The sequence below is a fragment of the Danaus plexippus genome, chromosome 11 (genome assembly GCF_018135715.1).
Source record: "Danaus plexippus chromosome 11, MEX_DaPlex, whole genome shotgun sequence".
Taxonomy (NCBI): Eukaryota; Metazoa; Arthropoda; class Insecta; order Lepidoptera; family Nymphalidae; genus Danaus; species Danaus plexippus.
In genome coordinates, this window is record NC_083544.1 from 1,559,132 (window position 1) to 1,581,483 (window position 22,352).

Consider the following 22,352-nt stretch of genomic DNA (forward strand, 5'->3'; position numbering starts at 1 on the left):
CTTAAGTTTATTATTTGTTTCTTCCTATAATTATAAACCGAATATATATATATATATACTGTCAATTATGTAAAACTACATTTAAGCCCCGGAAAAATAAAGTTTTTAACTTGAGACGTGAATTGATAACAATTCATAACTCAAAATTATAAAGTTTTGATTACAATAAGTTCGATATATACAAGTCAGTCCTAATTCTTCCTAATAAATCTGACTTAGAGAATAGATTTGGTCGTCTCATATTTATTTTTTATAATTTTTTCAATCAGGAAATGTTACACTTTTATTAAAAAGCCAAGTCGTTATTGCATTCGACAATCGGGAAAAGTCTCTTTTGGCCGAATGTCATAAAAGTCTTTTGCTCTATCACCGACTCTATACATAGTTGTTTATTTTTTTTTAAATTTATCCTCGTATATAAATAGTTCCAAAATTATTCAGGTATAATTTGAGTTCAGTTGTCAGTTTTATCATTTTAACAGACATTTTATTGCCATTAAGAATATATTACCTCCACATGAAATATCTCTATGCCCGGCTGAAAACGTTTCAGGTTGTCTTATTATTGAGGATGATAAAATTAATATGCAATTTGAAAGAAAACAAAATGTCAATATATCGTTCCACTTCCCAGTTTATTTTTCTTGATCGCGAAAAGTCGTTCATCGTACAACTTAAGCCTATATTTAAGAACTGTTGTTTTTACAAAAAAAACTGTTTAGTCATAGTTGATATTTTTTTTAGAATCATCGCATTGACCTATAACCTATGCTTGCTAGCCGAAAGGTGTCAGGATCTTGAAGTTTGAAATACGCTTTTATTTTCTTAAGAGGAAAATCTTACTAGAACATCGAGTAATAAAATCGAACAGCTGCATTTTTTATTTGTTTCTTCATTTCTAAAAAACTAGTGTTTAGAAAATATCTCCATACAAGTGTAGTCTTCATAAGGAAACTTTCTTTTTAATTTTACAGACCCTTTCTAGCACAAACTGTTTTTCAATTTCTGTCACTTTTCCCCAGAGTAATTCTAACAATACAAAAAAAATACAAATAAATAACATATTTGTTTGAAGAAAATATTAAAAAGGTACCAATGAAATTTGTAAATTATTATAATTACATTTCTATATTGTGTAACTTTTTTATATTTATATAGGGAACATTTTATACCAAAGACTTTCAAATCATATTATAAAACCCACCACTCTTCTTCGTGTCTTCTACACATTACGTGACATTGACAGAATATACTGTGCACGTCTCAATGTAGAACACACGAAGGTCAGGAGTGTTGAGCTGAACTTAGACGTATAAAACGTACTGTCTATATTTATTGATGATACAAAGATAAGTGTGATATTCAATCACAATCCCTGGTCAACGTCGTAAACTAATCGATAATGTTGATCTATGAGAAAAAATAAATTAAGTAAGAAAAGACAGCGTGATAATAATATCTAAGATTTTCGTGACAACTCATTAATAGAAAATTATGGTTTTCATATTTACTGTTCGATTTATTGTATTACGTTTACGTTTGCTGTAAAGTAACCGAAACCTCGGGTAAAATGTAATATAATCGCCGAGTGAATCCAGAGAGCAGGTTACATATAAATATTGTGATGAAGTTTCAATAAATAATTCAACAACATTGTTCCCATCATTATTTTTAATTTAATCATCCAAGTAGAAAAACGTATTTTCAGATTTTGCGTATTGTAAATCATCAAAGTAGAAGTGAAGTTAATTTAAACTTAACTTTTATACATAATAAAAAAAACTTAAAATATATAAATCAAAGAAAAAATATATAACTCGTATGTAGAAAAGATTAATACGTAAGTAACAAATTGAATGCAACATGAATATTTAATGATATTAAAATTATTGAAAGTATACTTATCGCTTTATTGAAGTTTAAAAAAAAAGTTTAATCAGCTTTGTATTTGTGCAGGTTTTTCAAGCCTTATACATTGAATGCAACACAGATGACAATCTTAATTACTGTATTAACCATCATGCAATAAACAAAACAAATGATTCTCTTCATTTTATGAAATAAAATATACAATGAAGTCTCTGAGGGAATAGTCAACAGTTTGTCAAAGTTTGAGCTGCGTTGTTTCTTGCTTCCGTCTAACTTTTGTTTCTATACGGTATTGTGTGAAGAGCCATCTGGGAAAAGATAAGTATTTATAAACATAAGATAGCCTTTTATATATTTGTTACATATTGAGATCAATGTTTTCAAAGTAGATCTATTGTAACGTTTGTTTTGAATGTCTATTACTATAAATATTATGTTATGGTTAAATACGACTCCGGTGGGTATGGAATATCTACTTACACTAATATTATTATTGCAGGTATAGTCAAACAGGCACTGAATATGTACACGGAGCCAGCGAAATCGGATATTGTCATTGAATAGAGTGTTGTGTAAGAAGGATCAAATACAAGAGCTGCCAATGTCTCCACCAAGCTAAAGAGGGAGTTCATCCTACCTGCAAATATACAAGTAGAAATTTAATTTCACTATAATACAGCTAACTACTTAAAATATTTATTAAATGAAAACTCTTAATTAAATTATCATTACATAGAGGCTCTCTGGATACTTATTAAAATCATATGATTCTGATTTTACGAAGCCGTGAGTATTGGAAATTTTTGATTTCATTGAATAAACTAATTTGGTCATATATAATTTTGTTTCCATTCGTTTTTGATAAAAGCTATTCGAAATCGTGTAGCATCATGAAGCGTCTTATAATTATTTTATTATTCTTACTTAATTTAATCTCGTAGGTATTTTAATTTACAAAAAGTCTTTGCATTTAATAAGATAGGTGACCAAATATACAATTAATATTATTCAAGTGAAACAAAGTTCTAAACCGTTTATAGTTAAACATAAAATGTCAATAAATATATATAAAATTACCCATTTCTTCAGTCTCAACCAACTTAGAAGCCATTGACCGAAGCGACGTGAAGGTAGTTGCGTTTAGAATTTCAACGATCGGGACTAGAAATAAGAGAAAATGTTTTCTAGAATGCGATATTTGTTTTCGTTTTAAAACAATTTTATTATATTGAACGATATTTCTAAAGTGAATTCGTAGTAATGGAATTGGAAAAACCTAAGTATTAAATATGATTTTCCATTAAAACTATATTCTATGAACATACCATATAATTTCCATTAAATAAAAAAGAACAATATAAAAATTATCACTAAGAATATTTAGTATGATAGATAGTTTTAAAATTTAAGCTTCGTAATTTAGTCTCTACTAAAAAAAAAATACCCATAAACATCTGGAAGTCAGTTTTGACAAAGGCTATGTATATAGAGCCGATGAGTTTGCTCGTTACGGAGATGAGACACAGCATAGAGTCGTGGAAACCCCAATGTTTGCTGAACACACTGATAGAAAATAGCGCTCCTGACGATCAAAACAAACAGAATAAAGATAATGTACAGCACAAACATCTATAAAGTATAACGAATTTAATATCTAACATTATCGTTTTTTATTTTAATATCAAAATGTTATTATATTTTGATTACAAAATAAGTATTCAATTTGTTAGTTTCATTTAGGTAGTAAAGATTATGATTGATGATAATATGAATATATTTAAAACAGCCAATTCTCATTTTAGTTCTTTAAGGACTTTTAATAGATTAAATCATGTATACGAGACTTTGGAAGGAGAAATATTCAAGAAATAAATTGTATGCGAATATATATATATTCTCAAATTATCAGATTGAAATCGCCAACCCGTCTTGAGCAAGCGTGGTGATTAATGCTCTAACCTTCTCCATGTGAGAAAAGGCTTTTGCTCAGCAGTGGGCTCCGATAGACTGATGATGATGATGAGAAATATAAACACACACCTCACACATATATATAGGAGCTGATATGATAAAATTTTATATATTCCAAATATTATACAACTCACCTATGGAATGTACCACAATACTGTAGGTGGAGTATATACTGAATTTCAAAGCGTCCCATTTAAGTCGATATCTCACAAACATGTAAGTGATAATCTTCTCACCTGTCGCATAAAATTAAAACTTATTACATTGGCTAGAGAGTCGACTATACTTAAAACATGACCAAGAAATACAGTAAATATTGCATCAATGATGCAGAATTTAATAAAAAGCGGTTGTGATGGTTTTTTAAATTATAACATTTTATTAGGAATTTCATAAACTTTATTTATTTTGCTACTATTCAAAGGGGATAAAGTAAGAATTTGATGAGTGTATTTTGAAAAGCTGAAATAAACAAGTGACTCGTTGAAGGAAAATATTCAATGGTCCAATGAATTAAAAGATTAAATGTAACTTTATGGACAGTTATGATAAATAATTAATTTCTCATTTTGTAACATTTTTGACTGCATATACGAAAACGTCCAAACTATAAATTGGTATGAAAGTTTTCACAGTGAGAGTAGGCTAAACTACGTTCACTTCAATTGATATTACTTTCGAAAACTTCTAACTAGAAGGTCAAAAGCAAAAAATCTTTCACGCAGCTCCCTATTACAGCACAAAATATTTAGCATGTTTTTTTGATTGAATAATTTAAACTGTGTTGACATTATTACTTATATTGTATATTTTTAATTTACATATCCAGCTAAACATCACTCAAATACGAAATATATTATACAGGTTCTTTTTGAAGTATTTACTTGAACGTTCATTTTCCTTTAAAGTTCGACTAAAACTAACAAAATCAATGAAAAATTCGTTTTTTTACTCTTTCAAATATGATTATTTTGTTTTATGGTGAACTACTAAGAGGCAGATAAGACATACGGAGAAAGAAACGTAGACATAAAAAACGTTAATTTTTCTTACCATGATCTGGTCCATAAATAATAGCAACAGCTAGGAGTGTCAGAATCACTTTCATTCGTAAGCGTCCATCCCTTTTTTTGAAGGCACACAATACAGTTTCTTTTATTAAAGTTACTATGTCCTTACATGTAACAGGTTTTGCCTAAACGAACCAAAATGTAAGCGCATCAAATTTTATTTTATGAGTAAATGAAATATAACAAATTCTGAATAAAGGAAGGTGATTCATAATATTCGTTATGCTTAAACACTACCAGGGCACTTACTACTACTATACTTACCTTTTCGGATTTATCAATTCCTGGTTTTGTTTGTTTCTCTAAATAGATATAGCCATAAGTAAATGTTGTCAGATAAATGAGTCCAGATGTGGCAAATATACCATAGTAGCCCCATAATTTTAACAGAATTCCACTTAAAGATACACCAATTGGAATCCCTGCTGTTAAGCACAGATTAACGAGACCAACACGAAATGTTCTCGTTTTTTCGTCTGTTATGTCACCCACATAGCTGAAAACTCCTAAGAATACCATAACCCAACCTCCCGTAATAGCTGGGAAAATAGCTTCCAAGAACATTGTTACCTCTACGGAAATGTCATTGAAAAATACTACGCTTAATATATTGCTTATGCACACCAGAAATTCTCCAACTATAGGTAAAAGTATACATAATTTTCTGTTACCAGTTCTGTCACTCCACGCTCCCATAAATATTACCAGGATTGTTGGCAAGGCTGTCTGGATGACACTTTTCCAAGTTTCTATTGAAGATATTACCTTTTGTACTTCGCCTTCATAGTAAGTAAGATTTCCCTTTCTCTCAAGCAAAGCATCGCAGATTTCCTCACCAAAATTAAGTTTTAATCGACAAGTCTTATCCATATTTAAGTTTTGTATTGCTAGCCTGGCCAGCATGGATGGTATAACGATACCAGCAAATATTGGTTCAACGGTGACATTGGATTTTAAGTAGGTAAGCTTTTCAAAAAAGCCTTTACTTTCAAAATCATTTTTTTTATTTTCTCTATTCTTTAGCGGTTCTTCTTCGGGTAACACCTTGCCCGTATCGGCGGACATGATTACTTAACTCTGTGGAAGTTTCTTGTAAACTAGACGTAATTAAAATTTGTCTGACGTAGTCCATCACTTATCTTTTCTTTGTCGTCTTTCTAAATAAAAGTTTTTGCATCAATGATGTATTCTTATATAGATATTCACAATATTTATTACTGACGCTAAGATATAATTTTTATAATAACTTTGTATATTTTAACAATATTAAAAATAGTATTGCCAAAACTTATCTGAAGGTATTTGTTGACGTGATAAAAAATCTAAAATTGTTAACATCATTTCGATTACAATTAAAACAGAATATAATTAAATTTCAATTAATCGCCACTTCGAAATCAATTTAGTCAATATAATGTATTTGTATTAAAATAATTAATTAGTTCATAGATACCAACGATAACAAATATTAGCAGTCAAAGCCTATGAGAAAATTCTCATTGGAATAAAACCCTACAAGTTAGCAATTCTAAATATAATATCGTAATAATTAAATAGAACGTACTGTGAATGTTATTTATCATTATATTAACATTAAACTAATTAATATTTACACTGAGCGATTGTTTGCCATTATATCGACCATGAGCTGATAATGAAAAGACAAAATGTGATTATTCCTTGGAATGTATGTAAGTGTATTATGAAATGATTATATCATTCTCTGTTTTTGTAACCTCTTATAGCAATATTATCAAGAGATCGCTGATCGAAAAGTAAATGTGTCTCAACTTTTAATGAATGCTATTCATAATTTAAAAACTGATTTTTCTTTTGATAATTTATTTAAGCAAAAAATTACTTGAAGAATCTTAAATAACTTTAACGATGAATAATGTTTTCTGACACATATATTACTTAAGTAGATGTATAAAATATTTAAACGATACAAAGTTAGAGAAATATATAAAATATTTTATTCACAATCATTATAATTCAAGAATTTAAAATTTTATTTTTATATATGGTAAGGTTCTTGAATTTTGTTAAAGGAACGCATTTTTAAAAAAAATATTTCAGGTAGATTTTCAACGAGCTACACATCTCGGTTACAGCAATCTGTACACTGCTTTGTTTGGAAGTAACTGTATTTTTCGTCAAACTGTGGTCTTATTCTATAAAGAGCTAACGTTCGGCTCGACGCTGTTAACTAACGACTGGTTTTTTTGTTGTTTATCGTTTTCATGACCGTTCTCGATGTTCACACTTTCTGTTTTTTGTTCCTTTTCAACAATTTTGTGTTGTCTATAGAACCATCTGAAAACATTTTATAATAATATCCTTTATTGTAAAAATAAGTACATGGTGAAAATACTTAACAAAACTTTATATAATATAAGGAATGAACAACGTCTGTAATAGTTAATTCCAATGTAGCAAGTTGGCTTCAGAGCGCTGTAAACACTGTCTTATATATTACATAACACAATTATGCGTGGAATGACGCGAGTGAGATATAAAATGAAACTGGAAAAGCTATTATGATAAATAATAATAATGAAACAGCAATAATATAAGTTATGTTGAATACTTTTAATTATTATATGAGGAGACAATTGTGAAGGGTCTAGTCATTACTGTGGGAAGAAATTATATATAAGCACTTCATTTTTTTGCTATGTTTTTTTAAATTATAATATTCTATATATGTCAATTTGAGATAAACAATCTTCTGCTATTACTGTAATAATCTTATTAATATATTATTTACATTTTCTACTACATTCTGTCCACTTTAAAATTATAGGATTAAAAAAGGGTCTGCTTGTCTATCAACAACCTTTTCTCGCTGGACTGATCCGAATGAAATCTAGTTTGATGGAAGTTTAAAAGAGATTACTTTCCAACATATGGGGCCGCAAAAACTTATTTCCATATAAATACTTACATAAAAATCATAAGTGACGGTACAGTCACTACAGCACTTAGATAGTAAATAAATCCGGACTCGTATTTCAATGTAACCATGTATATCCAAGAAAATGTTGGCCCGAAAACCATTGATGTAACGACTTCCGTTAAATTAAATATTGCTGTCATTTTTCCTAAACAAAAAACCTTTTTAAGAATGAAATTATTAAAAATTATATACTCGTAATTTTTTTATAATATTTTGACTTATTGTTTATAAAAACAATGTAACAGTATATATAACTAAATTGAAATATACATATTAGATAAGGTAGTTAACTAAAGAAATTAAAATCCTTATATGAAGATGCTGAAAATAAATGTAATTAATAGATTCATTTTTTCTAAATATTTATCGCATGGAATTTTTTTAAGTCAATCTATCTCAAAGATAATTAATTCATTATTAAAATTATTAGTAAATTGATATTATAATTTAAGATCCATCGAGGTCTATAAATTAATTAAAACCCCTTAAATAAAATAAAAGCAAAGTAATCAAAAGAGACAAAAATATAAAATATAACAGGAACTGCAAGTACCAGGTGTCCTAATCTTCCTGTAGTAGTCCTTATTAATTAGGTAAATTTAATTTAAAAAAACGCGAAGGAAAAATAAATAACATATGACAGACTCATCACACAACGTTACTCATCACATCTTCTGGTGACAAGAAGGTATAAGCTATTCTCACAAATGAGAATTAAACATAGCCAGCGAGAGAATTATAATTTAATTTATTTATAGGTACTACTATCCAATGTTGGTGTGACCTTTACTGTTGTGGAATAAAGTTGATTTTTCCTTTTAAAAAAATCTAATTACTTGTATCTATTAGAATAATTGATTAAGAAACAAATGCTATGCATTAGATGGTAAAAATGTAAAATATCAAATTAATATATAAAAGTAGAGTCTCTTGAAGTCTTTAAGCTTGATTATTGATTGATTTCCAGTAAGGAATATTTTCAAAATAGGGGTCGTTTTTGCATAGTCCAGTAAAAACAGAACATACCTAGTTATAGCGTAGTATATCCGAATAATACTAGTTTCATTTAAATGAATAAAACTCGCGAAAATCTTAGATCTCATTATAGAACATACCTAGTTCATCACTGGTAGCCAGTTTGGAAGATATAGACCTAAGGGCAGTAAATGGAGTTGCGTTGAACATTTCTAGTACGACAGCTGAAACATATATATTTTTTTAATGCTATCCGTTTTCCTGACTTTGATTTTGGTTATTGAAATTATAATTAATGATAATAAATATTATCAATAAGTCATACCTGTAGAAAATAAATTAACAAGAAAAAAAAATTCTTCTTGTATATATTTTTTTATATTTTTTCTTTATATTTTAAGTCTAGATATTAACTCTTACCAACGTATATTTCCAGAGTGGTTCTTGATAATCCAGTAGCGATGCATCCTATTATTTTACTCACATTGGATAATATTCCCAAAGTAGCGTCTTGCCATTTAAGTTTTTTGCTCAGAAACGTTATTGATATAGTGGCACCTTAAAATAAATATTTTTGATTACTTTTTTTATTTTAATTAGTAAAAAGAATTGAAAATTTTCCCCTCCAAAATGTCAATTTAAGTGAATGCTTAAATATTGAATAGAGACTTAACACTCAATTCTTAGATGAAGCAAAAAATATAAAGTGCCTCTCTATAAGACATAAATGTAGATCGGTTGTTAAGTAACTATTACAGTCGCAATTTGTGTGATGAATGCAAGAAGCTCTAAATGCCCCTTCCTAGCCATTGTAATCTCATAATTTCTTTCTTCTTATTATATACAATTTTTATAGGTCGATAGTATTATAAGTGTGTACTTAGAACGACATCAATAGTTTTCCATACACAGCAGTTACTTCAGATTGTTTATATTTAATAAAATATCGCTTTGTTGTTGTAAGAAATAAAAATTACAAAAAAAAAAAAAACATATTTAATTGCTCTTCTTACTTGAAAGATTTTTTCATCATAACATGATGTTTAGTTCGTTGCTGATATATATTTATACAAAATGGCTTCAAGAGCCGTACAGATCTTAGTTGATTGTATAAGGGTTTCGACGAGTTAAATATATTTAGCAAACATAAAAATGCGTTTTTGGTATTCAATGAATATTTATATTTTCAAATTAAATAAATAGATTATCCAAAAAGGCATGCGTTGTATAGTGAAAAATATGTTTTTTTTTTCAATAAATAAATACTATTTCGTACAAAAAAAAAAGATTTCTATTTAATATTTGTTGTTGTTATTTAAATAGATATTGTAATTTCACTCATTTTTAAGCAATGACGTTTTTGTTACACTTTTCATAAAATATCATCCGGACACATAAAAATCTGGATATTAAGTTTATAATAAAAAGTTCAAAAGTAGTATATTGAATATCATCAACGAACTTACCGAGCAAGTGTAAACAAATGTAGAAGGTATTGTAAAAGCTGTATTTGACAATATCCCAGTTGAATCGGTATCGCCCAAAAAGATATCGCACTGTGTGTTCTCCTGTTGATAAGAAGTGAAGAGTAATATCATAAATTTGTTGTTATTACTATGTAATAAAGCGAGCATAGGACAAAGCTGTCTGGGCAGGTATCTATCAGAATTCCCTGCGTCATCAAAAAAAAAAGGTATCTATCAGAAGGCTATATGAAGTTTATGGTCATGTCTGTATTTCTATAATCTTAGTAATTGAGGTTTTTCAATGATTATAGCTTAATAGTATATTAACTTACCATATGCTGGACCATATATAAATACGACACATGCTAGTACCAAAATAGATTTCATTCTTCGGTTGTTAGGTCCTTTTTTGAAAGCAACTGCGAACGTATCTTTTACATGTTTTATATCAAAAAATGACTTTAAAAATCCTACTTTTTTAACCTAAAATAGAAAAGCAGAATATTTAGTCAGAAGAACTAAAAGTGGAATTTGTATTTTGTGTGTCACATTATTTTCACATAAAATACCTGTTTGTTGGGTGCAGGTCTTTTAGGATTTTTAATATAGTAAATGCCGTAACATATACTAAAACAATATAAAAGTGAAGTCATGGAAAAAACGCCATAGTAGCCAAGATAATTTAGTAATATTCCAGCAAGAACACTCCCAAGTGGTCCGCCAACGGTTAAGCAAAGATTTGCTATACCGACTCTAAATGTTCTATTATCCTCACTTGATGTTTCACCAATATAACTGAATGTTCCTGTATATGTCGCTATCCATCCCCCACACATCGCTGGGAATATAGCTTCTAAAAACATTGTTACTTCAAGTGGAAGTTCATAGAAATAATAAACGTTTAGAATATTACTGAGACACATTAGAAAATCTCCGAATATAGGTAACAGTATACATAATTTTCGGTTTCCTGTCTGATCACTCCAGGCTCCGATGAACAGTATGAGAATACTGGGTATGGCTGTTAATATTATATTTTTCCATACTTCCATCGAAGCTATTAATTCTTGAATTTTCAACTCTTCATTGTGATAGTTTGATCCTGTTTTAGCTATAAGAGCATCACATATTTTTTCCCCGAATTGTAGATTCACTCGACAGGCCTTGTCGAGATTTAAATTTTGAGTTGCGAGACGAGCAAGAACTCCTGGTATAACAAAAGTTATAAGAACTGGTTCCAAGGTGATATTTTCTCGGATGTAAGCAATGTTTTCCCTTAAAGTTTTCTTATTTTCTATTTTCTTTTCTTCTTTTAATGGTTCTTCTTCCTTTATCAATACCATTTTCACAGTGAAATGCAGTTAGAAATACATTTAGTTTATCAATAAGTATTCTGAACCATATAAAAAATATTTGCTTAGACATGACGTGTAGAACCCTTATCAACTACAAATATCTACTGTCTCGTTTCCTGTGATATGTTTTGTATATTTACTGTAACTACTTCAACATTATTTTATAATAATACTTTCTTTTATATTTTTATTTTTATATGTTTATTTAGTATTTTTAATTAAATTAAGAGCTAACAATATTTTTATTTGTGTAACTTAGATAGTTTTTTTATGCTTTAATTTTTAATTTTTACTTATGTACTTTTGTCTAATTTTACACAAATCTTATAACAGACAATATTTCTCAAATGTGATACGAATTGATTTTTACAAGGACAAAGTTTGTTACGAGTATAAGCACAGTATGAAGACAGGCGCAAAGTCCCAAGTTTAGTGACACCATCCGCCTTCTTTGTCCAAACTTTCTGTGTGGGAAGATAGACACTCTTGTATAATCATTGTAAGTTATAAAAATAAAATTTTATCATTATTGCAAAATAAATTATTTCAAGCCTGTATATGGGGAATAAAGTGACTATGTTTTAAATATTTATTTATTGTTTTTTTCAAATGTGAATATTCTCTTAATTTTGTAACTAGAGTTGCCATAAATCATGATATAGCGGACAGTGGACCTAAAAGACAACTTCTTATGATCATTTAGAAACTAAAGAGCTTATCATCATCAGACATCAGGTTTCTTGGAATCAATAATCCAATATACCACTGTATATTAACAACTGATCTTCTTATAACAAATCACTTCTAAATTAATGTAAACGTGTGGGAAAAAAATATAAGTACTGCTAGGTTCATAATTGTGTTTTGTTTTATTTTATTTTAAAATTATTAATCAACTATTTTATTTGGATTTTGCAATATTTATTCTTTGTTACTGAAATCTGATCATGACATATTTTGTTTTAGTGAGACTCGTCTGATGTCTGTTTTATTTTTGACATAGAACTTTTTATGCACGATATATTATTTAACGTAATGATCGCAGCTATAAACAACATAACGTTAGTATGGGCGGAGGAACTCTCATAGCAGTAAAAAGGGGAAATGTTTTTCAGTTGATATAAAACATTTTAAATGAGCATTCACATTTTCCGTATGCAGATATTACTTAAAAGAGTATAATGGGATCTGTGCATTTTATTCGTCAAAGACTGCATTTTTTTTATTATTGCATTCGTCAAAATATTCACGGATGTGATAATAAATCTCTTTTTTTTTAAATTTATTATCAGACTTAAGTTTAAATAATTAAAATGAAAAATTCATTGCACAACGAGACTTCTATATAAGGGGTGCAGTTTATTCATCGCTTTGTGATTAGCCCTTTAGTGAACAAAAACCTTCTGAAACTAATTTTACTATGTGTAAATGAATACTTACACGTATTTTACTTGATGGTCCCTGAAGATTATGCATAGTAGCAGTAACAGATTTTTGAATGTCATTATTTCTAACCTTCATTGTAATATTGAAAGAAGCTCACCTCATATCTTTTTCTAAGGAAACGCGTCATCCTTATTTATATATATAAAAAAAAACTTATATACTAAATTTCATGATACTAATTACGATGCCACCTATTGTGCGTTATATCGTGATCATGGCAGTTCGCTTTTCTCTTATCCTTTCTGAATTAAGAAGTCAAATATGATATTTGGAGCTCATTATATTTGGAGCTATTATATTTTATTTGGAGCTCATTATTACAATAATAACTTCAGCAGCACTGAACACGAAATAAATAATGTTGGACTCTCATTAAATACAAGCAAGGAATTTATGATGTACCTACCGGATAGAATATTTTTATACAAGCGTTCACTTTCCGACTGCCAGTCTATTTCAAATATGTTTCATTTTTAAGTCCATTTTTAAGAGTTTATACCGACACTGTACACAATTTATCTTTCAATTATTTTTCATTTTATTATTATAATCTCAATTGTATAGAAGTTTAGCATAGATAACTTCAACAATCTATGCTATGATTCATTAAAAATATCGAGACAATAAAGATGTGATATTTCAAACAAATATTAAACAACTTCATTGATTAAGAATACCTATTGTCAATTCTCTACCAAATTGCCCTCGTCCGACATCACGTCTTAAGTAGACTTTTTACGTCCCGTTTTGTAGAACCAATTATAAAAGAAATCATTTTCTCGTAATATCTTGTAGTAATTATAATGATTCATAAAATGACATTGAAATCTTTAATATATTTAATTTTTTTTTTGTAGTTTATAGCTTTTTGTAGTTTTGAGCAATCCTCAAAATAAAACATAAAGTAAATTTAGTTGAGGGACTTTTTTTTTGTCTATAAAAACATTGACATTTATTTTTAATACCTTCAGCTCAATGTTAATCTTAATATCTACATTATAAGTATTTAAAACATTAAAAAGAGTATTTATATGTCGCGCCGACAGCCTTCTCGTATCGAAAATATTCCTTTTCGTGTATTCGTTCATTATAATTGTTTTCAAATTACCCACTTCACCGATGTTAATAACTTTATTAATACATCAGGTGATTAGTTTTTTCCAAGTACCCACAATTGTAATATAGAATTTACCATATAAAAGTCAAAGCATAATCGTACTGAATTCATTCTACATTGGTCGCTCTTAGGAGCCACAGTGGTAGAATCTCCGCTATACAATTCTTGACATTCATTGTAAGAATTTGTTAGCAATAAACAAGTATCATTTTGAGTAAAGGCTATCTTTGCTTCAAAATGGAAGCCTGTCCATCGTCATCGGTACTTAACGCCCAGACTCGAAAGCCTTTTAAAGGACTAGAGTCTTGGCCAAGGTTCCACGAGGATCCCCGCGCTCTCACATATAGTTTATACACCTAAATCTAAATAACAGTGAAAACTGTTTTTGTAACTTGTTTACATGGATACAAAACTATCTGTATATAAAACGTTTGTTTTACGTTAATAAATAAAAAATATACTAAATTATACATTTAACGTCACATAGTATATTTAATCCTGCGCAATTGTAATACAAATTTTCAGAGTATACAGTGCTGGAACTCATAAGTAATCCGTCCCTTGTACACCAAGTAATTATCTAAATACCACTTTAATTTCTGTAATTTTGGCAATAAGCAAGCCTAATGAGTATGTCAATTTTAACACGAAGGATAAGTTCGTTAAAGGTTTAATTACGTCAGCAATGTTAATATTCATAACATAGACATCATTTAATTTGTATCATTCCCCAGAATTATAAGGTTATTTCTTCATAATATATAACAACAATAAAAGTTTGATTCTCTCTGAATAGTAGCTTCATCAACTTCTATCAACTTCTGAAATTTCTTCACACAATATAAGGAACTAAACATAGATTTCATCATCATCATCATCATCATCATCATCATCAGCCTATCGGAAGCCCACTGCTGAGCAAAGGCCTCTTCTCACATGGAGAAGGTTTAGGCATTAATCACCACGCTCGCTCAAAACGGGTTGACAATTTCAAACTTATAATTCGAAATTATAAGACCAGGTTTCCTCACGATGTTTTCCTTCACCGTCTGTCAGTGGTGTCTAAATACTGTTAAACATAGATTTAACGTTAATTAATAATAAGTATTTGAATGAAGCCGACAGCGTTGGTATAAATGGTTGGTTGTTTTTATCAATATACTTTATTGAATATTACACAAAAAGAAAGGAATTCAAAGGAACAAATACACACAGACATATTAAATGGTTTCTTTAGCATTTTTTTCTAAAACAACTAGAGTGAGGATATTATGAAATGATATAAAGAGGGTGCCGATGAGAATGAGAGAATATACATAGATACAATGTCTACGTAAATTTCTAGGGATAGATTAATAATTATATGTCGGGCTATCATATCAGCAGTAATAGAGTTAAAAACTCTATCAGTGGTCACAACTACTGACATTAGATATTATTTTTAAAGGTTGTGTTTAAATTGTTATTTAAGAACTTGTATTTGGGATGACTGCAAACTACTCTGCGGATCACAGGAAAATAAATTTCTTGATCTAATAATAAAATAAAAAAAGGTAATCGTCTCTATGGAGTGCTGGATAGAAATATAAAACGAGACATTTACTTGAGACAGTGTCCTCATAATAAAATTAAGTTGGTTAGAATGTGCTACATATAGGGAGGGACTCCTGTTCGTGGTCTGAACAACTGTTTGTGATATTAATATTTTGTTTGATGCACTTTATCTACAAAGTGAATTAAGATATTCTAGCAGTTGATGAACATAATGAAACAAAGTCATTTTTTATATAAAAACCGCAGTATCGTTATGAATTTGACATTTTAACTTCCTCTTTTGTAACAAAAAAAATTTCAACAATGTTACTATTGAAACGACTTTCAACAAGCCTATTCAAAACCAGTATAAAGGTATAGTAAGGAAAGGTCGTTTTCATGTCATATTAGCGGACATATTATTAGAACAAATCATTACGATTATTCTGTCTTAAATAACACTAAATATCAGCATCACAATAGTACAATCGTTTTAGAAATATGTTTCAATTATGATCTTTAAGGAGCGAGGAGGCAATGTACATTAAAGAGGTACATTCTCTTACTTCATGTAATGGTGTAAGAAGAAAAATATGTCATTGCAGTATAGTGAAATTTTTTATGTATAATATAAAATATAATATATATGATGTTTTTGTATGGAATATATGGGAAGGAAAATTATATCGTACACTTTCTTTAATTTTGCAACAATAGGAAGCCTCATTAAAAAATCTAATTTAAGGCTTTGAGGGTCTAAAAATTTCTTGTCAAGTCTGTCCTGTCACAGGACGCTGGCATATTCTTCAACACTTTGGCTAAAGGTTCAATAATGGTTTTGGGGAAAAGGATTCTGAATCTGACTCACATCTGAATCATTTCACAGACAAATTTCTTGAGAAACATTTAAAACATCAAATAACTGTTAACAAATTCTTAGTAAACAGAGGAATAAACGCATTAATATAATTATTAGCACCCTGTTAATTAAATTTTGTGTAAAATTTTCTGAATCCGACATATAATACTCCCGACGTTTCGGTTACTTTGCAGCAACAGTGACCATCGGCAGACGAGATATCTACAAATGTGCCGTAATTCTGTTATAAATATTCCATATTAAAAAATAGAACTCGTTAAATAAACTTTAGATAGGTGATTTTTACAAGTAATAGGCCGTTTCAAAGTAGACAAATAGACAAAATGAAGGTATGTCATAAAATAAAGACCAAATAGCGAAATCGTCAAGCTGTAGATGACAGTATCAATATGTTAGCGACGGAATTTGAGTGTGACAAACAGTAGTTTGAAACATTAATCAAAGAGGCCGGGCGCCGGGAATCGCTTATGATAGTTTGTAACAACAAAAGTCAAAAACTAAAAAAACGAGAAGCAAAAGATTGTCGATAGATAAAAAATATTGTATCACACTAGTTTTTGGCCAGTTTCTGGTGAAAATATATTGTCGACAGAGTAATAATCAGAATAATAGAAAAAGAAATTTGGAATAAAAAAATATAAGAATTAAGGATCTCATTTTTATGAATATAAAATTTATGTGGTATGCAATAATTATTTTGTCTTTAATGTTAATGATTGTTCAAATAAATGAAATTCAATGTAAGTTTATTTACTAACAATTTATTTATATAAAAGACTATTTTTTTGTGTTTTATTTAGTATTGTTTGGATAAATAACTACTTAATGAGACTGAAGAGTGAAGCGACGAGGTACTGACACTATCTATAATAGAAGGCCTACTTGATTTATTTTGAAAACATATAATAATCTTGAATTAATATTTGAAACATGAATATGTGATATAGATATGATAGAAGGATCATACTTATGTTTACACGAGAATGATCCTACGGACTCAGCTGACTTAGTGAGATATTATTAACTTGCGTAATTATTTGTTGTTTAGGATTATGACAATAAAAACGTGAATCCAGAAGCTTAATACTAATTCCAGCCAGCATCCTCAGCGGTTGCATTACAGAAGATTGTTATTGTAATTTACAAATAGATTTTATAACCAAAGACCTTGCTTCTTTTGAGACGATGGAAATCGAATGATTTAAAATTCTATTGTCGTAATATAACTAATACTTTACTTCCTACAAGCCGATATAATGTTTTCATGAATAAATGAAATAATTATTTAATTCTTGGACACTTTTTTTGCAGAAATGTAATTTTAATAAAATGTTATATTTGAAGATCGTTCTTTAAAGTATCATTTGTGAGTTCTGTATACCAAAAAACATTATCCAATCAAATATAAGGTTTATTATTGGATTAATACATACTTTTTCTGAAAATATAATATGCACTTTGTTGACTTGGTAGATATATTGTAAAAGTGTCGTAAAAGTTTGATAAGAAGGAAGATGAGAAAACATAAAATATTTACAATAACATTAATAACTTTTGAATAAAAAAGTGTCGTTCCTGATACTTTTAATTCCTACAGAAAAAATATAACGATCTATTTTACGAAAAAAATTATTACACGTTTAGCCAGCTTCATTATCATGAATTTTTTCAATTTTTCCTCAAAACACATACTTGTATTTTTCTAATGGAAAATGTCTTCGAGTGCACCTTATATACATCGATGATTTAAATCGCACTTTGCGCTTTCTACATTATTGAAATAAATTGAAGAACTTTAATCGGAACGTTGCCGGAGATTTATACTTGACCCAGTATTACTATCTAAAGTAGGAGTGCAAGATTTACATCATTTTTACATTTACATTTTAATGATTTATCATAGAATAGAAATAATTATTGAGATTAACTTCTTATTTTATTTAAGAGTATAACATATTATATTATTTATACATAAAATTGTAAATGTGCACTTTTCAAACTTGTACAAATAACTTAAGCAAAATTTTAAAAAAGATACACAAGGAGTTGTAGTGTTTTTAACCTAATTTCAAATAATAATTGAATATTTTCAAAAGTAATACATAATTGTAATCAGCGTGATACCATTATTTATTCCATATTTATAATTTAAATTAAAATATATATATATTTATTTGAAAGCGGTGAACTTGAAACAGTAAATATATATACGATATATTTACGATATAAAAACTCATCGCATGGTTTGAGTACTCACGTTTACTCGATTTAATAAATTTCCTAGTAAAAATTAATCACATAAAATTATTCAATTCGTGTCTGATTAAGTTAATAAAAATATTTACTTTTTTATTTCCGATATCTTTATTGTTAATTCAGGTTGAAGACTGTCGATCGATTGTATAAGCTTAGCTGAAATGGTTTCGTAGAATTAGCTCGAGAAATTACAAAATAAATTAATTGTTAAAAAAATCGTATCTATTTTATTTTCTTGTCCAGTCTCTCTTTTCATTTGTTTTACTCTTGTTTGATTTTAATAGATCCGTTATTACACAGAATTCATATCAAAACATGTGTATGATCTTTATTATCTGATTGTACAAAATGAAACGAAAATTTTATTCTTCCGATAATTTATTTAATTTTATAATTAAACTCAAATTTTGAGCAAATAATTTGGAACAAGAATAATTCAGTATAAAAATTGTTTTATTCAACATAATATCTACTTTATTAACAGCCAGCGCAAAAAACAAAACCATAGTAAAGTTACCATTTGTTAGTTATATTGCCGTAAGGAAATCCATTAACATTTTTCCTCACCAAAAATAAACGAATGGATAACACGTTTTGCGCTGGCGTTAAAATTGTTCATACATGCAATAGAAATAAATAACATTAATTTTTGCTATTTCAATAGATTACTTATACAAATATTGTCTACTCCATCGTACATAGGTATAATAATTTGAAATGCCACATGGCGAGTCATACTTAAGCATTACATGCTAACTTTTGTACACATTAAATAGAAACAAAACATATACGATTACCATTATAAAAAGGCTTCCGTACACAAGTTTTAGGCATATCTGTTTTTTTTTTAAATATAAATATAGCTATATAAATGAAAAGAACGTAATTGGATTTCGCTTCGTCTTCAATGTTATGTTATTATAATAATGAATAACCAAAATCATATAAATATAGTTGAATAAATCCAAAAATATAAAAAAAAATTTAAACTAGAGTTTTTGGACACGATAACAATATCAACTTCAGAAATCACAATTTAAAATATGTGACATAAATCTAAACTTCACATCATACCGTAAGAAAAGAACAATTAAAAAAATAAATAAAAAAAAACCTATTCGCTGAAACATTTAATAACAAAAAACGAATTTACATTGACATTTTTTTACAACCTTTTCATTTAATGTGATAGATGACACTTAGTATTGAGTTCATAATACTTACTAGACCTGAAATAATTTGCCAACATTATATATATTCATCAATTAAATGACACATTTATTCTAAAACAGTTGGATAAATAATAATGATAGTTTTTATATGTACTTAGAATTATTACATTATCTAACATACTTACGAATATTATTCAGGGTATCTTTAAAGACCTATGTTAAATAAACAATATAATTATATTTTGACAAAACATTTCATTACTTTCATAAGAGGAAGAGAATTACATTGTACATTCGGCGATCATAAATATGCAACATATTTATTATAAGATGCACATTTATGTAGCTTACTATACTTAGAGAGGCTAGGATCAAACGAACGCTGTAGACTTTAAAGGCGTTAATGTATCCGCTTCATAACTGAAAGGTTTCAGATAAAGTAAAATTCAACGATATACAAAGATTTCACATAAAGTGAGATACGAATCGGTGATTGTATACAGTTAAGTTGTTGTATATGTGGAATAAAATGTATGAATTTGTTGAACTAAAAGTCTGCAGCGTCCTCAGTAGGCCTATATAATCTACACTACAACACATGACAAGAACATTAAAATTACACATCTTGTATATCTATATCATTTTATACAATTATTTACATGAAACACAATCCCTTTTTTTTACCCTTTATATATTTATCTATCTATATATGTAAATACCATTCGTTGTATAAGATACAAAAAAAAAATCAATACTTTCAAGAATCCCACGAGATTTACTTTTATTACTTTCTCGTAATGAATTCAAAGTTTTTATAGATGACACCTGAAAAAAGATTTGTTTTATTTTATATTTCTTTTACAATAATACAATGAGACACTATTGTCGCTACGTAAAATAATTTAGCACTTCTTTTAAAATACGTTTTATGTACAGGTTCGCTTCGTTTAGGCTAGACATCATCGCAGAATTACTCTGTAAAAGAAAAATATACTTTTATATGAAATTTTTTACTCAATGTGAGAATAGTTACTTCTAAAGGATAAATACTCACCTAAGGATATCCGACACTGTGAAACAAATAATGATTAGCAGCAAAGAGGCAGTCGCTGGACCTGAGGAAAGAAAAATGTAACTATATGTATATATAGCATCTTAGTGCTAAATTTCTCTAGTACTTTTGAGAGAAATTCTTACTAAGATAAAGCAAAAGAGACTAAATTATACCGCATTATTTCCAAATATGTAACTCAAAGAAAAACAATTTAATTGACGACAAGTTTGAAAATTTAAGATTGAAAGTTATAAAATTATAATATTTACTAGCTTTTAACTTGAGTCTTGCTCTCCTTAATAGTTAATTTATTCAGAATTTATAATGCTTTTACTCTAGTGCTGTTATTACTTTTAAATAAATGTGTGAATTTAATGGAAGTTAATATTGTTTACCATCATTAAGCGATTTTTATTTAAGATTGGAAAATTATTTTATGTTGTACCTTCAGGCTTCTTCAATAGAATTTAATGTAAATCCACAAACGTACAGACTATCTATATCATGATATTAGATGGGACACAAAATTTGACTGAACTAAAATTTTAGGGGAATAACGTTTTATCTCAAAACACTCTCGAACACGTATACGTATGTAATAACAAGTAAGGGTTGATTTTCTTAAGGAGGTAACTATATGTTGCCGTAGAAATTCCTTTATCATACAATATGGACCACTGAATATTATTTATGTATATCGTTGTTACATATCTAATAAATTAGATATTGTCATATTTGTTTGACATACTCTTTATACTGTGTATTTTGTGAGAGGGCTCATAAGTTCATAAACTCCTGTATACTACAATTTCATTCAAAAAACTCAAAGGGAAGAATGAGAAATATTTTTGAATAGCTTCACTGGTATAAACATAGAGACTTTACAAAACCGAATTATTAATTTATTAGATTTTTTAAAGTATATTTTTTAACTTTTTGCGGTACTTTGCATGGTTAAATTTGAGCGCAGATATCAAGGACAATTAACATTTAGTCTACCAAAGATGAGAGCACAAAATGAACTTGAAAAAGCTCGTAACGATAGAATGCAATTTTAGTTGTTGCTATGGAAAATCTTCAACAATGACCAACTGCCGACAAATTCAAAATTTTTAATTGTATAGCTTTTGACTGGGCTCGAATTGTTTGAAATTTTTATAGCACTTGTGTTTTTCAATGATTCCATCTATTCATTTCACAGCCTATATATACCCTGTTTTTAACCGACT

The 22,352-nt window shown here is 28.4% G+C and overlaps 3 protein-coding genes across 4 annotated transcripts in view; all 3 read right to left on the reverse strand.

The window, feature by feature from the left end:
• Positions 1-660: 660 nt before the first annotated feature.
• LOC116765963 (proton-coupled folate transporter-like) lies at positions 661-6,232 on the reverse strand. 2 transcript variants are annotated; one of them, XM_032655614.2, is made up of 7 exons: positions 5,175-6,227; positions 4,894-5,035; positions 3,975-4,076; positions 3,314-3,451; positions 2,947-3,030; positions 2,350-2,506; positions 1,045-2,177 (listed from the first exon to the last, which is right to left on the reverse strand). In XM_032655614.2, the coding sequence occupies exons 1-7, from the start codon at positions 5,973-5,975 to the stop codon at positions 2,105-2,107; spliced, it is 1,497 nt and encodes a 498-aa protein (XP_032511505.2). In that variant the 5' UTR covers positions 5,976-6,227; the 3' UTR covers positions 1,045-2,104. The 2 variants fall into 2 exon arrangements, with proteins under 2 accessions (XP_032511506.2, XP_032511505.2); XM_032655615.2 differs by lacking the exon at positions 3,314-3,451 and having other exon boundaries at positions 661-2,177; positions 5,175-6,232.
• A 631-nt stretch (positions 6,233-6,863) lies between these two features.
• On the reverse strand, positions 6,864-11,701 carry LOC116765962 (proton-coupled folate transporter-like). Its single transcript, XM_032655613.2, has 7 exons — positions 10,880-11,701; positions 10,643-10,793; positions 10,311-10,412; positions 9,265-9,402; positions 8,985-9,068; positions 7,858-8,014; positions 6,864-7,226 (listed from the first exon to the last, which is right to left on the reverse strand). Exons 1-7 carry the CDS (start codon positions 11,651-11,653, stop codon positions 7,085-7,087), a joined length of 1,548 nt encoding a protein of 515 aa, XP_032511504.2. The 5' UTR covers positions 11,654-11,701; the 3' UTR covers positions 6,864-7,084.
• Positions 11,702-19,894: 8,193 nt separating this feature from the next.
• The window catches only part of LOC116765722 (uncharacterized), a 127,178-nt gene continuing 124,720 nt past the window's right edge, over positions 19,895-22,352 (reverse strand). The window contains exons 9-10 of the mRNA XM_061522075.1: positions 21,124-21,184; positions 19,895-21,044 (exon numbers count right to left, since the gene is read on the reverse strand). Coding sequence (XP_061378059.1) covers positions 21,029-21,044; positions 21,124-21,184 — 77 coding nt within the window. The 3' untranslated portion in view covers positions 19,895-21,028. The remainder of the gene's footprint in view (positions 21,045-21,123; positions 21,185-22,352) is intronic.

Excerpts from the sequence above, each read along its gene's own strand:
- LOC116765963 (XM_032655614.2), bottom strand. The coding sequence starts at position 5,975 with ATGTCCGCCGATACGGGCAAGGTGTTACCCGAAGAAGAACCGCTAAAG. Across the intron at positions 5,036-5,174 it reads GAATTGATAAATCCGAAAAG|GCAAAACCTGTTACATGTAA; the intron begins GTAAGTATAGTA and ends TGGTTCGTTTAG. Across the intron at positions 4,077-4,893 it reads TATTTATGGACCAGATCATG|GTGAGAAGATTATCACTTAC; the intron begins GTAAGAAAAATT and ends TTTATGCGACAG.
- LOC116765962 (XM_032655613.2), bottom strand. The coding sequence starts at position 11,653 with ATGGTATTGATAAAGGAAGAAGAACCATTAAAAGAAGAAAAGAAAATA. Across the intron at positions 8,015-8,984 it reads GGCTACCAGTGATGAACTAG|GAAAAATGACAGCAATATTT; the intron begins GTATGTTCTATA and ends TTTTTTGTTTAG. Across the intron at positions 7,227-7,857 it reads CCGTCACTTATGATTTTTAT|ATGGTTCTATAGACAACACA; the intron begins GTAAGTATTTAT and ends AAATGTTTTCAG.